This window comes from Gymnodraco acuticeps, unplaced genomic scaffold, assembly GCF_902827175.1.
Source record: "Gymnodraco acuticeps unplaced genomic scaffold, fGymAcu1.1, whole genome shotgun sequence".
NCBI classification, from domain to species: Eukaryota; Metazoa; Chordata; class Actinopteri; order Perciformes; family Bathydraconidae; genus Gymnodraco; species Gymnodraco acuticeps.
Window position 1 is genome coordinate 364,351 of NW_022991244.1, and position 16,486 is coordinate 380,836.

General features: G+C 41.0%; 1 protein-coding gene across 12 annotated transcripts in view; it reads right to left on the reverse strand.

Annotated features, from left to right (window-relative positions):
* Positions 1-16,486, reverse strand: part of slc2a9l2 (solute carrier family 2 member 9, like 2) — a 174,465-nt gene that overhangs the window by 85,363 nt on the left and 72,616 nt on the right. For all 12 annotated transcript variants that reach the window (XM_034239597.1, XM_034239590.1, XM_034239591.1 and 9 more), the window contains one exon: positions 944-1,131. In XM_034239597.1, the coding sequence (XP_034095488.1) occupies positions 944-1,131 (188 nt within the window). The remainder of the gene's footprint in view (positions 1-943; positions 1,132-16,486) is intronic.

The window sequence follows — 16,486 nt, forward strand, 5'->3', positions numbered from 1 at the left end:
CTTACGTATACCATTTGCATGAATTTTAAATATGTCAGTCAAGGATCAAGAGTCTTATTTTAAAAATGTAAGTGTCAAAAAGACCGGCTTTGGTTGCATCCTTCCTGCTCGTCGATCCTTATTTAATTATTGATAATTTCATAGGAACAGATAACATAAACATAGACAGACTGCAAACAGAAGTTTCATTTCAGCATCGGTATGTTTGGCAGATGTTTGCAACAGTCCCTAGAAGGGCTTTAAGGAAAGTAGGGGATAAGAAAAGTTAGATGAAAAAACTTTGAGAAGACAATACATAAACACCTCAGGCGAAGGATGGCTCCACATCTCTTCCCTCAACAACGTGCATGACTGAGTGACCTAAAGTGACCTGCATGCCCACAGGTACTTAAAGTTTAAACAGAGGCGTGCTGGGCACATTTGGAAAGATACAATCTATCTTAGAAAATAACGACTTAAATTATTTTACCGCATAGCCTTATTGAATAAAAAAAAAAACGAAATAACCCTATTTCTTTTTTTTTTCTTTTTAAAGAGTCAACAATTACTGGGTCACACCTGTGCACTGCAATTTGCTGCTACACCTGATCCACTGACAAGCGGTCATTTTGTCACTAAAAGGACTCTGATAGGACAGAACAGAAATCAGTTCTTCATGCCCAAACAGATTTAAAATGTTTGCTTGGAGGTGTGACAGAGCATCTTTAAGAAAGTCGAATTGCAGCATGCTTGTCACGTAAATGTTTTAAAAGAAGGTTGTCTATTTTCTTAACTGAATTTTGCAATATTGATTCTTATATAATGCTTACAACATTTTTAAATGATCAAAAATAAATAGCAAAGACATTTCTGATTTTCAAAAATACAATAAAGTATTAATGCATTCTAAAGAACAGGATTTCATTGACTCCCTGAGTAAAGTGAGATAATAACAGGGTCTCACAGCGTTCAGGCCGCAAAGCTGATAGCAGGCCATGCTGACGATGATGGTGATGAGCTGCCAGCGAACAGCCTGGCTCCGCAGCAGCTGCAGCACAGAGGCGGTGTGCATGTTGTCCTGCGCACGAGACTCCGCATGGACCTCCTCCAGCTCCTGAGACACGTCTTTCTTCCCCAACAACCTCTGGAAAGCTGGCACAGAAACACACACAGTGTTAAAATTATCCAAAGATAAAAGCAAACATCATGCTGAGATCAAAGAGGATGAGTATTTATCCAAAGGAGATTAAGATTTATCCTTGTAAATGGATCAATTAGTTAAAAACTGAACGCTAAATAAGACTAACTTCAAATCAGATTTTCTGTATTACACTTGTTTTATTGAGTAATGTGTATTCTAACTGTGACTGGTGTTCCTTAATCTGGCCTCCATAAAGTGGGTAATTTGGGTAATGCAGGCCCTCGGTTCCCAGGTGACAGGCTGCGTGATCGGTGCGGATATTTACATTTCCCAGTTGAATCGTTACTGGAGGGGGAGAATTTCTGCGCAAAACAGAATCAGCCAACTTAGTTATTGTAATGCATGGCTTTGTTTATGCTTTCAAAGTGTAGTCCTGTGACAATGCTAATTACTATGTGTGGTTTCAATATTTTCAGTTTTTAATCTCACCTTTTAATGTTTTCACAGTAAAAAAAAATGGAAATATGTCAATTAGCTACTTTTTACTCAAGGTTGTAAGTGGAGTTACTGACCTGGGGTGGCACTAAGAAAATACATAATGAGTGGATCCAAGCAGTGTTTTTTTTTTTGAAATGAGGGATTGCCTTTCCAATTGGGATTGCATTCAACACATAAATTAGGCCTCAGGAATACATATAATACATGTTGATGAGAACAATTAAAATAAACACAACTCATTGCTAGTTAGGAAACTTCACAGGAGTCCTCCAATTGTAGTCAGAGGGATTTGTGACAAACCCTGAGGCTGCATTGTGGTCCCGACATGTCGTCAATTTAAATGCTTCCTCTCAGATACATAATTCATCAACACTATATTACATTTTATTGCAGCCCTGTCTCCATCTGCTAGCCACAGTAATTGAAGGAAGTGAATGTTCAAATATACTCTATTGTTCCATCTATAATTCAAAGCCATTTCTATGATGAAACAACTTATTTTATTAAACGCTCTGCTAATGTTGATCAAAAATTCAAGCGTGCACTTTACTCTGCATCGACCAATCAGCTTGCAGCCCCCTCACTATGAGTGGGACCCTTTACAAAAAAGGCTGTTTGTTTTCCTGGTTCGTTAATGGTGGAACGATTGATACCGGGACAGCAGAAAGCCTAAACATCTTCCGTCGCAGTCTGAAACCCACCTGTTTTGACTGCATCTTTGCCAATAAAAGAAAAAGAAAAAAACATACTCTTTTATGTACGTAGCACTTTAAAGGTTTGGCTTTAATTGCAATAGCACTTAAACTGGTTTGGACTATAGATCGCTAAATGTACCGGCAGGATTCTTGCTTTTGAGTTTTTTTTTCTTGGTTGAATGCACTGATTGTAAGTCGCTTTGGATAAAAGCGTCAGTTGAATTAAATGTAATGTTATGTAATGAAAATTATAAACGTTACAAAATTGTCATTAATTATGTTTTTCTATCAGTCAAAAGGCGGACAAAAAACAGAAATACATCAATATTCAATATTTGTATGTGTATAGCTGAACGGGTTTCTAGCAATCATTTTCAACTTCACCAGTTGAAGGTTGTTTGAACTTGAAGGTGATGGACTGGAGGCAAATACAGCTGCTCGTGGTGCAGGAATTCGATATTGTATGTCTTGGAGAAAAAGCGTCAAGCCAAAAGGTTTGCTTCACCATAATGTACCTATAATTGATATTCAACAGATGTTATGTACAATCTGCACCATGGGGAAGGACTGAAACAATACTAAAGAGTTGCATGTGTCACATACTGTAACATATAAGTCCTCAAAAGTGTTGAGTTCAGAGAAAGCAGGACTCATCTTTGTAACCATGTTTTACTGTGTTACAAATATTTAGAGTTAATTTCTGTAAAAGGGCAGCATCCATAAAAACAACTGTCTTACCATTTTTCAGTTGTGAAAATGGTAAATATCTAAAAAACCCTATTTTAAAAAACAACTACAGTGATGTAAAAAGGTACATCTTCATTTTAAGTAAAGACAATGTATTTTATCTCATGTAAAAAACACAAGGCAACGAGAAAAGTGTATTCAGTTGAGTGCAGATCCCACCATGCTGAAAATAACCTGTCTCCGAAATACGTTTCCCACCATGACATCTTATCTCAATGTAATTATCGCCGGGATGAGTATATGGAAATTAGTGTTCAATTGCTTCTCCCTGCTGATAGAAACTATGGCAACCTGCTCCAATCCAGGATCAGACTGTGCTGTCAGCTGCTTGACATGATATTGTGTCAATGGTGTGTTTGTAGAGACATGTTTTGTTGGCAATTATTGTACATTGGGTTTTGCGCACCATGAGCGGGACAAATAAAAATGAAATTAAATATTGATGTTTGGAGATGGGACGTGTGACAGTGCCTTTGTCCCCACGGATGGAAGTCTCTTTCATTTTCCCTGCAGGAGGAGAGTTGGGCTCCACTCCCTATCAATCAGCGACGTGCAGTCAGGGGAGGGAGGGGAGGCAGAGCCTCACCTGTCATACTCCAATGTAACGGAAAAACAACTAAAGAAAAACGAAATAGTAATAATAATAATAACATGTCTCCACTGATCTGTGTTGTAAGTGTGATTTCTGTATGATTCCAATCGCTTCTTATAGTCAAAATCAGCAAATTGGCCGAGCTCCGCTACAACTCCTACATGGGAGCGATGAGGAGTGAGGCAGGGACGAGCTCTGCCTCACGTAAGCCCACAGTAACTGGCTGGAGCGCGCGCACTAATGTAGCACGGGCACTTATTTTGTGAGCGCGCTCAAGCCAGTTACTTGTGTGGTGAGGTGAGGCACAGATGAGCTCTGCCTCACCTCAGAATGCGTCACCCCACAGAAACTGGCTGGAAAGCGGGCCCTAAGCGCATGCCTGCACCATCTCACTGTATGTCACCAATGTAATGTTTGTAGATCCCTTTATTACATTTATCCTCGCCATCCATAGTCTCTAAATAACTTATTTCATATGATATTTAGGCCCGCTGGTCTCATCATACAACGGCAATGAAAAAAGCACCAGGAGAGGCAGCCATAACCTCTGCCGCACTGAAGGGGGCGCACGTGAGCCCACAGGTTCTTGTTGCTACTGTTATTCTACGCAGAGACGGTAGACTAGACGCAAACAACAAGCTAGACTTTTGAAACTAGAGGAAGATAAGGAGGACTTTTACAAAAATGTAATGGAGATTGTTGTCCAGAAGGATAGCATGGACTTCATCTTCAAGTCAAGGTAAGACCACAATTGTAATGAACATGGGATGTTACTAAGAAAGAACAATCCAATATTTAGATTGTGGGTATCCTTTTGTTGAACAGTCTGTTTAAAATGAATCGAAGCATCAGACTAAAAAAGCTTTTGAAAATAACCGAACATTTCGATTAAGGTCAAAATATAATATTTGTAAATCTGACTCTGAAAGAGTCAGTGCCTCACCAGCCATGAACCTCACCGCACGTCACTGCTATCAATGATGTGGGGATCACTAGCAGCGTGCACAGTCTGACTGATAGACCTTTTGAAAAATGACAACATTGCTCTGGCATAAAACTAACATTGACACAGATGTTAAATATTTAAAGAGTTTCTGAACGGGATTGAAAATAGGGTTAATCTGGAGGCTTTTTTGGTTGAATTTTTTCAAGGCTGCTCTATATTTCTTTTGTTAAGGGCACCCGGATGGACTTATTGGGATTGACTCGAAAATACACTGATAGGGTTATTGATCATTACCATTTTCATTGTAATTACCAATAAGCTGTATTATGTTGTGGCGTAGTGAAGAGCTTTGGTAAGAACATTTTATTGATTTGTCTGAAACTGCAAGACAAAAAGACACAAAAGGACATTGCTGGATTCAATCCCACGCTTTGCAGTAGGTCAAAGACCGGTGACCGCGGCCACTGAAACACCAGAGAGCAGAGAAAAAGACAACAAACAAGCTCGAGGTATAATCTGTGATTGAATTGGTGTCTTGAGAAGGTGAGACCTCATGTTGTATCTTTTAGTTTAGTCTCAACCCTGTAAAAGGTAGATTTACGCCTTGGTAAACATCATAAACGAGTGAATACAGTGGAGTCGAGGCTCCTAAAGTTAAGTGCAGTTCAGCAATTCCACTGACGGCCTTTAGCTTACAAAATGTTCTGATTCTTTAACCTGTGTTTTTCTATAATTGGAGCGCAGGATAAATACAGATATACAACATGACAAGAGACGGGATGGGGCTCAAGAGAACACGCTGTTCCTCTCCGACAGTGTGTGATAATAGGACACTACAGGGCCACCCTTACAAGTATGCTGACAACAATTCCCCAACCCCAGCGCTGTAACTCAAGATAAAACATCGATCTGTCGCGCTGTTCAGACTCAGGCAAAATGTTCTTTTGCCAGACACTCATCTTTACCTCAAGGACCTTTTCAGACTGCCAGTCACCATCACCTTGGAAATTGTTAAGAGAAACTTTTGTTACGGTTGTAAACTTAAAAAGTGCTTGATTTTCAAAGTTCTCTTATTGCTCACCTCATCTTTTGTTTGTTGTGTAGGTTCAAAAGAGAAGTAGCACATTTCCTGATTGCAATTTGTTGAACAGACTCACGGTTCGAATTATTTATTTGGTGAGAGCAACCAGTTACAAAGACAGATGGCAAATCGAGAGTGAGCTAAAAATAGAACTGCTCCATCAAGAGAAGTGAAAGCACCGTCCTTGAATTTAAAGTTTAAATAAAATAAATCAAGTTTTGTGATAAGCTGCATCGCTCTCTCTATTTATCTGCCATTTTGCCGGTCATTTGTACTGCCCAATTGGCACATTTAGATGCAATAAAGGATTTGAGAGAGGACGTCTACAGCTAACCTCTTTAAACTGATATCTGATTATGAATTCAAGTGAATACAAAAAAAAGCTAGCAAAAAAAACGTGTCCGACAAAACAGATCAAAGACATATCTGAAATCCCTTTTTTTTGTATGACCTTGTTGATACATGCCGTTTTAAACATGCCTTTACCCCATGCTGTTCCTTCCTGTCATCATGTCTTGAAGATAGGACAAATTATTATGTTTCAACACTTCCCTTTTTTTGTTTAAGTTTTCTTTCCTCAATATCTGGTTATGATAGCTTCAGTTTAAAGTATTTAAGATTTAAAGTAGGTAGCTACAGTATTCAACATATTCGGTTGTGGTCATATTTGTGTGGCATATGAATTAGGGTATAAGAAAATAAAGTGTTGTTAAATATAAACATATTTTCCTTATGTAGTTTCACAACATTTAAAAATGATTAAATATTGGACAAATCAATTCAATAAAAAGTGACGTGTGTGGTACCAACATTTCAAACACCTGTAATGTTGGGAACATTGCAACTGTGAACGGCTAATGGCCAAAGTTGGCATAATTTAAATGGTGCAAATTCCCAATAAAAAAGCAAAAAAATTCAGATCTAGTTCACCTTAGATATTTTAATCATTTGTAAGTTCAAAGGTCCACTGGTAAACCCACTCTGATAAGTGTTAATGTATGATTCTGGCTGATTAGACCTCCTCTCTGGACTGTGTAGGCATGTACTAATTAAGTTTCTCATATTTGATGCACAGCTTGAAAAAGGAAAGATTAAGCCTTTATCACACTTATTGGTGCATGGGTTCTAGTGACCATAAATCTCAGCATTAATCCACTTACCTTCAACCTGAGCGGAGGTCTAATCAGTCAAACCTGTGTGGGTGTGCAAAGCCTTTAATTGTCTAAAAAATAGTATTCTACAGTTATACTGCAATGCTTCAAAGCATAAGGTATATCATTAAACTGTGATGACCTCCATCTCAAAGTCAGCAAAACCAAGGAGCTGATTGTGGATTACAGGAAGCAGCAGAGAGAGGGACACGCCCCCATCGCCATCAATGGGACTACGGTAGAGAGAGTCAGCAGCTTCAGGTTCATCGGTGTCCACATCACTGAGGAGGACCTGACATGGACTCTTCACACCACCACCATCACCAAGAAAGCTCGACAGCGGCTCTTCTTCCTCCGCAGGCTGAGGAGGTTCAACATGGACTCCAGGTTACTCTGCAACTTCAACGGGTGCACTATAGAGCATCCTGACCTCCTACAGGTGCACCATAGAGAGAATCCTGATGGGCTGCATCACTGCCTGTTATGGCAGCTGCACCGCCCTCAACCGTAAGACTTTACAGAGGGTGGTGAAAACTGCACAGCACATCACCAGGACGGAGCTGCCATCCATGGAGGATCTCTACTCCCAGCGGCTCAGGAAGAAAGACCACAGGATTATCAAAGACCCCCATCACCCCATTCACAAACTGTTCTGTCTGCTGCCGTCTGGCAGGCGGTACCGCAGCATCAGGCCAAAAACCACCTGACAGTTTCATCCCACAGGCCTTAAGATTATTTAACACCGGAGTTTGCACTATCTTTATTTGTATTTTTGTTGTTTATATATATTTGTTTATGTCTTGTAAATTGCACTGTTCAGGGTTAGGGTTAGCTGCCTTTTCATCCAGTGGACTAGATGTTGCATCAGGGGTCCCCCAAGGCTCTGCTTTGGGCCCCATTTTAGTTGACTGTCTCTGGTAACAACCTGGGTAACATGTTCCCAATGCACAGTTCAATTTCTACGCCGATGATACTATAATTTACTGCTATGGTGCCATCCTTGTTCAATCCTGATTCATCTCCAATCTGCATCTCATACTTTAGAACAGGGGTGGGGAACCTCCGGCCCCCGGGCCGTATACGGCCCACGAGACCATTTGATACGGCCCTTGAGCTAATTTATAAACACACGCAAAAAAGAATTTATTTTAAGAAATCTAGACCGCAAAAGAATTAAACAAGCGAGTGCCTGTTTTTCCTGGCCAAGGTCAGGGTCCATCACGTGGTATATGGGGTGCAGTTCTGACGGAGAGCACCAGAACGCGGCTCCGGCACTTCAGATAAGGAGCCGTACACATGCCGCAGTTTTTGCGTGGCTATGTCTTTAGTTGTAAGCCCAGTGGCGATCTGTTCATCTGTCATACTGATCATACAGTCAATAACTTTGTTGTTATTACAGGGTATATGCAGGAATCCTGAAGTCACATTTAAGACCTTTTAAGACCTTTTTTAAGACCCTTTCCATACATTTTAAGACCTCATCGCAACTTCGAGTTCTAACCGGTTACATTGGCGACACTTTACCTCACATTGACTATATTGATTAGCTAAACAGCACAACTAAACAGAGTGCAGACACACTACTGAAGCCTCCTCTCCACATGAACTTCAACCTCTCTGTGAAGGTCAGGTTTAATGCAGTATGCTGCTTTGTTGCTTCTGTACTCTGTGCTCTTTCATTCCAGTAAAACTCCTCAGAAACCATTAGAAACCAGTATTTGACCAATAAACAAAACTTTGAACTATGAAATATATGAAACTTTGGTGAGCTTCAGCGGGGTAATGCCATATAGGAGCTCCCTCACAAATACCCAGGGGTTCAATTGGGCTGGGGCTGTCCGGGGCTAAGCCCGGCACATAGGACGATGCTCTGACGTCATCACCCTCACACATTTGTCTACAAAAAAAGATATATATGTTAAGACTTTTCTCGTTCTTAATATAGACTATATTTAGGGTCGATATGTGTTGACCTTAATTTAAAATAGCAGATCTCTGTGACCGGATATAGTTTGGCTTAGACCCCGGCCCCACGAGGACGCATACAGTAAAACGCATACGCAAAAAAGTCTTCCGTTCACACGCATTCGATTCATTAACGCATTCGATTCATTAACGCGTCCGTTCACACTAGACCGCTGGAAATGCTGGAAACGCTGTAGTACATATGCCAGGCCTGTAAGTGGCGCTGCTGCCGCCACAAAATACACCAAAATCAGCGAAGAAGACCCCGGAGCATGGTTGCCCTTCTGTTTATTCTCCGCGGTGGACGGCGTGTTCTCCTGCTGTATCTCTCAGGTGTACCCCCCCCCCCCCCCCCCCCCCCCCCCCCACCCACCGAGCGGAGCAAGGCAACGAAACTTAAAATAAGAAGCAGCATTTTATGGCACGCTATGCATGGGGCCACCTTGAGGGGGTTTCCCGACATGTTGTTTCAGTAAATTAATGGGTGTTTCTTGTTGTCGTTGCTGTGGACCTTCTTAATACCTTGGAAAATGCCGTCTAATACTTTTTAATAGCCTTAATTTTCGCTAAATTGATTTATGAACTTTTAATACTTTTTAAGACCCCGCGGACACCCTGTATTAGCATCTGGTTAGCTAGCTATGCTAACGAATATAAGAAGCTTTTTCTACAACCAGTGAGGTAAAGGCACATCTTTATATGATCATTATAATTATAAAAAAATAAGAGAATAAAGTAAACAGATATAAAATACTATTCTTTCACACACAGTGACGTCACAGCTACCCACAATGCAACGCGCGCCATATATTTTTTTATAAAGACGCCATTTTTCTGGAGGTGCAAAAATCCTGGTGATGCTAATATAAACAGCTAGCTTATGTAGCCAGGCAGAGCGCACTAGGTTTTTTTTCTGAATTAACGACCGAAGAAATCGCTGCAAGTCTTCGGATTACATCTCTGGACTTGAGGGGTGTGCTCTAGGTCGTTACCAGCGTAAACTAGAGCTGTGTGGGTTGTTGGATGTACAATGTATGGAATTACGACCCTCAAAAGTGGCCTTCGGTCGATTTTGGCTGCATCTACGTCTATCTTCTGGAAACACCAGGTGAATACCCCACTTGTCACAATAATATTATCATGCCAATGCATATATGTGGTATTTTAGAGTTGACTATATTGATTAAGGCAATCGACTATGATATTCTGTATGCACCTCGTGTGAAATGGTTGATACCGGAAGTACGGTGTCGCCCTCGGCCCAAAACCCGTATGTGTGTGTGAAAGAATATGACATTAAAAAAAGTTGTTAATAAACAAGAATACAGTTTGAAAGGGGAGTGATTTGTAAAATATCCATAAAGAAAAATAAATCTGTTTACAGTTCTGTTTCGTATGGGTGTTGAGAGATATATCCATAGATCTCCTAATGTTGCTCTCAAAGTGCACCAGGTTAATGCTTTTAACTTCAACATTTAATAAAAAAAAACCTTCCCGGAGGACCATGCCCCCGGACCCCCCTTGAGGAGGTTAGGTCCCCCCCACTTAAATCATGTTCACATGGACAGGAAACTAAATACATTAGCACTAGGGATGCTCCGATCGATCGGTCACCGATCGATATCGGCCGATACTCACTCTCTACCGATCGATCGGTGCTCTCTAAACATGCCGATCGCGAGAGCCGATCGCATGACGTAAAATACATGACACTTTTCTCTGTGTGCGGCAAAACAAGCTCGCCAAAATGGCTTCACCGGTCTGGCATTATTTTAAGGTGTCCGAAAAAGACAGTAAAATAGCGGTATGCAACGTGTGTGTGAAGCAGAAATCCTGCAGCTCCGCCCGCCGGACCGGTAAGCGGGACGAAACACACAAGAGTTAGACCTAACACACTTAGCTATTTTATCTACCTCTGGAACAAGCTAAACTAGTTATTATAAATATATGTATTCTTCACTGTCGGGTCACTCATTACTAGATCAGTGAGCTGCATGAGATACTGACAGGCTGTCAGGAGAGAGAGAGGGAGAGAGGAAAAGAGAGCGCTTCCGCTCATTTCTCCCGTGTTATTATCCAAAGCAGAGACGTGCATACATAAGAGGCTTCTCAATACTCAAATGTCCCCTCCTCGACTCCTCGGTCCTCCGGTAGTGACCCGGAAATGAATTTCAGCGCGCCAATTTGAAGGACGTCTCATTTCTCTAAATGCACACCGAGGATCGAGCGTCGAGGAGGCTCTATGGAGGAGCTATAACCGAGGATACACTGATGGTTCCTCCACGGCTCCTCCGCGGATGCATTTCCGGGAACGGTGGAGTCGTGACGCACGGCCGGACTTATCTCAGCCAATGACAGCTCTGCATGCATCCTCTGGATATTATTTTAGAAACTGCTTTCATCGCGTTGCGATGTTTACAGTGAGAACAGCTGTGAGGTCCGTGCAGAAAGCAGAGCAGTGTACAATATCACTCAGTATACATTACTCTCTTTATTTGCTGTAGTACAAAGAGTCGATATTTTTCTAAGACCATTTAGTGCGTCACATAATAAAATACACAACGGCTGTAGCCTGATTATGCTTGAGCTGTAAGTGTGTGTGGTAGGCAGTGTGTGTGTGTGTGTGTGTGTGTGTGTGTGTGTGTGTGTGTGTGTGTGTGTGTGTGTGTGTGTGTGTGTGTGTGTGTGTGTGTGTGTGTGTGTGTGTGTGTGTGTGTGTGTGTGTGTGTGTGTGTGTGTGTGGTACAGTATGTAGGTGTGTGTTTGTACAGTGCGTAGATGCGGCGGACAGACGGGTCTCAGTTGGTTTGGTGTCCTCTGCTTACTTTTAATTTAATTTAATTTCAAATCTTTATTTATACAGATAAATCCCATTGAGATCATTGATCTCTTTTTCAAGGGAGACCTGCTCAAGTAGTTCCACATGAAACATAAACACATAAATAGAACAACAAAAGGACATCATACAGCATCATTTACATAATTATCCACATAAACAGGTACCAATAGCTTCCGATTGAGTAGCATCCAACCGAGCTTTAAAAACATTTAGTGGCACCAGATTGTTCAGTTTCCATTTAATTTGCAAGACTATTCCAAGACAGAGGAGCTGCGCATCTAAAAGCTGTCTTCCCTAAGACAGTCCTAGCAGTTGGCACATTTAATAAAACCACAGCATTCGATCTCAGGCAGTAGCTACTTACAATTCTCCGTGAGATCAGGGAGCAGATATAAGATGGAAGTTTCCCTAACATGGCTTTGTATGTTAGGGAAACTTCCATCTTATATCTGCTCCCTGATCTCACGGAAAATTGTAAGTGGCTTATTATTATTACAAGTTAATACTTGTAAATACAACTGTTGACCCGTAATTTCAATTCCCCATTTCAGCGACCAAAGAGAGGGGGGGGATATATCCAGTCTCTGATTGTGTTACGTTATTATGAGAGTGCTGAGCTCTCATACTTTAAATTGTATATATTTATATAAATATATTTGTGTGTGTGTGTCCGCATCTGTGCCGGTTATTGTCTCATTATACGATATACCGCACTCTCAATTAATTCAAAGTAAATATGTGGGGGAACAATGTTCAGCTGATCTAACAAAGATTATAAAATACAGCGCTATGACAAAACACTCGACAGCTGATGCAGCTGTTGCCACGTAATAATGAACGGACGTCGCTTTAATATGACCGCTCAGAGGAGAGGAGTTCTCATTTCTTTAAACGTCTGCTGCTTCCCCTCCTCTCTCCTCGGTTCCCCTCCTCGGTCCTCCGCTCGCCTCTCCTGTGGGCGGGTCTAAGTCTCGAGGAGGGGAGTCGAGGAGGGGAAATTTGAGTATTGAGAAGCCTCTATAGACTCGAGGTAGTGCTTGAGCACCTGCCCGTTTTGCCCTCTGGACAGCAATGTGCCCTTTCGAAAGTTCGTTTTTTACAGTTTAAATTTTATTTTTTTTACAGTGTACTGTATGTGGCTCATGGTAACATCGATCAATTCTGGATTAAAAGCTTCTAATATAACAATGCCCCAAATGCGCGTTGTAATTTTGTCAGACATCCCCACGCGTGCCCCGCGGCACTCCCGTACGTGCCCTGGCTGCAGCCTCTCCCTTATGGGGGTTATTCCCTATCTTTATTCAAGAGTGGTATTTAAATTTGAGAGCATACTTTATGTATTTATTTCCCTCAAACCCTGTCCTCGCACTCAAATAGTGCCTGCTTGCACTTGGGTTTGAGGGAAATAAATACATAAAGTATGCTCTCAAATGTAAATACCACGCTCTTGAATAAAGATAGGGAATAACCCCCACACTCCCTGCTCTCAACGTGAACGCGCAGCGCGCAGAGCTGACAGTCAGTCACTCAGTCAGACAGGCCACGGCGGGTGTGTGGTGCAGCAGCACGCAGCAACACGATTAAAAGTGCCCTAGTGACGACCAAGTAAGTAACCACCAGGTAACAAATACAACGAGTGTATTGTTTAATCCCCTAAATCAGATGCCAAACTAAACTATACAGGGTTCGTACCGTACGGTCATTGAAAACCTGGAAAAGTCATGGAAATTCAAAATGCAGATTCCAGGCCCTGGAAAAGTTATGGAAAACAATATTTTTCCCAAAGTTTTGGAAAAGTCATGGAAATGTAACTAAAGTTGCGTCAAATATAATTTACATTTTATCTAATCGCCGAAATAATCTGCGGTCGCGAGCTGTTATGTGCCATCATGACGCGCATGGTGTTATTTTTTAATATATGAAGCGCGAGCTGTGTGCTCGAGTCTTCTTGCCTGTCGGGCCGGCTGAACTCTGCTGCTCCGGGATGAGCTGTACTGTACTGTACCCAATATACAAGCTGTTAATAAACTTTTCAATCAATCAATCAATCAGGGTCAGCTACATTAGCTACGGTGCGTTCGTTAACTGTGCGGAGTCACTGTGGCACAGACTGCACCGCTGGTGAACAGCTGTTAGAACGGGCCGTTCAGGTGTTCAGAGCAGAGCGGCAGAGCGTGATGTGAACTGAAACGTTTTTCTATCGCAATATCATTGTCACTATCTGCTAACGTTAGCTTTAGCCTTCGTTTTCTAATAGTTTTTTTCATAGGCTATAAACAGAGGTGGTATAAGTATAGAGATTGTACTAGAGTAAAAGTAGAAGTACTCAGATCTTGTACTTTAGTAGAAGTACTCAGATCTTGTACTTAATAAAAGTAGAAGTACTCAGATATTGTATTTGAGTAAAAGTAGAAGTACTCAGATCTTGTACTTGAGTAAAAGTAGAAGTACTCAGATCTTGTACTTTAGTAGAAGTACTCAGATCTTGTACTTAATAAAAGTAGAAGTACTCAGATCTTGTACTTGAGTAAAAGTAGAAGTACCAGAGTGTAGGAATACTCTGTTACAGTAAAAGTCCTGCATTCAAAATGTTCCTCAAGTGAAAGTAGAAAAGTATTATAAAAATACTAAGAGGCATGAAAATACATTTTCAAAATGCTCAACAGTTCTGCCAAAATTATAAACTGACTGCTACACAATTAAAATAAATGCTTTTATATATTTCTATTAGATGTAACTCTTTGGCGTTTCTGTTATTATTACCTGCTGCTTTAGTTGTTCTGACTGCTAAAATCCTGTTATTCCTCATTTTAAAGCCGATATTCCGTGGGGTCGGGGGGCTCGGATCCTTGTCACCTTTTTCATACCTGATGAGTTTGCATCCCGGACTACAGTTGCTTTAGCGAGTAGAAGCTAGTAAGCCTACTATTTGATTTGTTTTAGATAGGCATCTGCATCAGACAGCATATGGTTATTGAAATAAATATATATGCAATTACGACATACAAGATGTGCCTTTAATAAATCTCACACTACTAAGGCAGCCGGCGGTTCCACCAGGGGCGTCAATCCCGGGGGGGGGGGGGGTTCAACCCCCCCTAGCTTCAGATTGGACCCCCCTAAGTCATTTAGAATAATAAAAATAAATGTTAAAATAATAAAAAATGTGATAATAAATCAGAAAAATCAGGCAAAAATAAGAATTAAATAACATAACCCTAACACCGAAATAAAGTAACCAAAAAGAAACTTAACAAAATCCGCCATTATCCGGCAAATTTTTGCGCACAATTTCGGAGCGCACAATTTCGGCGTGACCGCCACAACGACTCAGAAGGTGCCCCTTTTTTTTCTCTTGAGCACCTGCCCCTATAAATGTCTGTGCACGCCACTGATCCAAAGTGAATGTAAACTTGAATAATGTACATCATTTGAATGTAATAATTAAGTTGATTGTTGTTTGTGGAAGCTCCAGTGAATGAGCCCCATTAACTGAGTTTAAACATCACTTTAAATGGAAGATTTAAAGTGATGTTTAAATCTTCCATTTAGGCCCCGCCCACTCGATCGGATCAGCGATCGGTATCGGCCGATACTGATTCCGGCGATCGGCCCCGAAATTGGTGATCGGAGCATCCCTAATTAGCACACATCTTGTGTCCATATCTTTCTGTTTTGGTGGTCATGCCACAACCGTGCACGTGCATGCGTGAGTCATGGTAAGATATCTGGATTAAGATGTTGCTTTTTCTTTGCACAGCATGAAAGAAAGGCGAAATGAATGGGCTGTGATTTTAGTATTTTTAAGCAGAGGTCAATCATTTGTACGGCCCTCGGAGGATGTTGAAAAAATTGAAATGGCCCTTGAGAGGAAAAAGGTTCCCCACCCCTGCTTTAGAACAAAGATAGCAGCTTATCTTCCTAACATTGTTACTTTTGAGGGCAGATCTGATTAGTTTCAAATCAGATGTAATAAGATATTTTATTTCCTTTAAAATTCTTGTTTAAATGTTGATGCCTTACATGACTTGACTATAGTGATATGTTGCACATGCAAGCCTCGGGGTACGTTGTGCCACAGTGCTCTGAACTTTGTGCCAGGTTGCACATCTCCTTCTCACCAATGCCCCCTTTACGTTTTTTTTAATCTTATGAGATCAGTTGCATTCATTGACCTTGTGTCTCAATAACTGGTGCAGATGTTTATTTAGGTTTAGCATTACGAGGAACACAAGCAACATCATATACACAAAGACATACATATGTGATGTGTGGGAATAAACATCAAAGTAGTCAAACCACCCCAGAGACAAAACAGATCAAAGTCATATCTGACGTCACATTTGTCTTCATGCTTTAAACACATGCAGTTTGAGCTCTGCTCTAGCCCCTGCTGTGTCGTCTCATGACATTTTAACATTCAACAAACTCCCATGATAGTTACTCCCATGAAGTGTCTGAAGTTTGAAAGTGTTGGTTTGTCAAGATCCGGCATATAGATTTAATGTAACTACATTATTTCACAGACGTAACAAGTACATTGCATTAAATGTAATGTGATAAAACATGTAGAACCGATTGATCCTTTAATATCTGCTCATGAAAGCTACAGGGCAATGTCTAATATGAATAGGAATATGGATTTAAATGTGATTTACCACAAGAAAGACTTAACCCTTATCCTTTATGGGTTTGCACAGCGAAACAATTTTTTGAAAACCGAGCAAAAACAATTGTGAAATACTAAAGCCATAAGTCCCAGAAATGGGAAATGAGGCTGTGGTCCTTGTAAACAACTCTATCAATCCCCTGCAGATATGCTATAGTAATTTGTGCAATTGTGCCTTGCCTT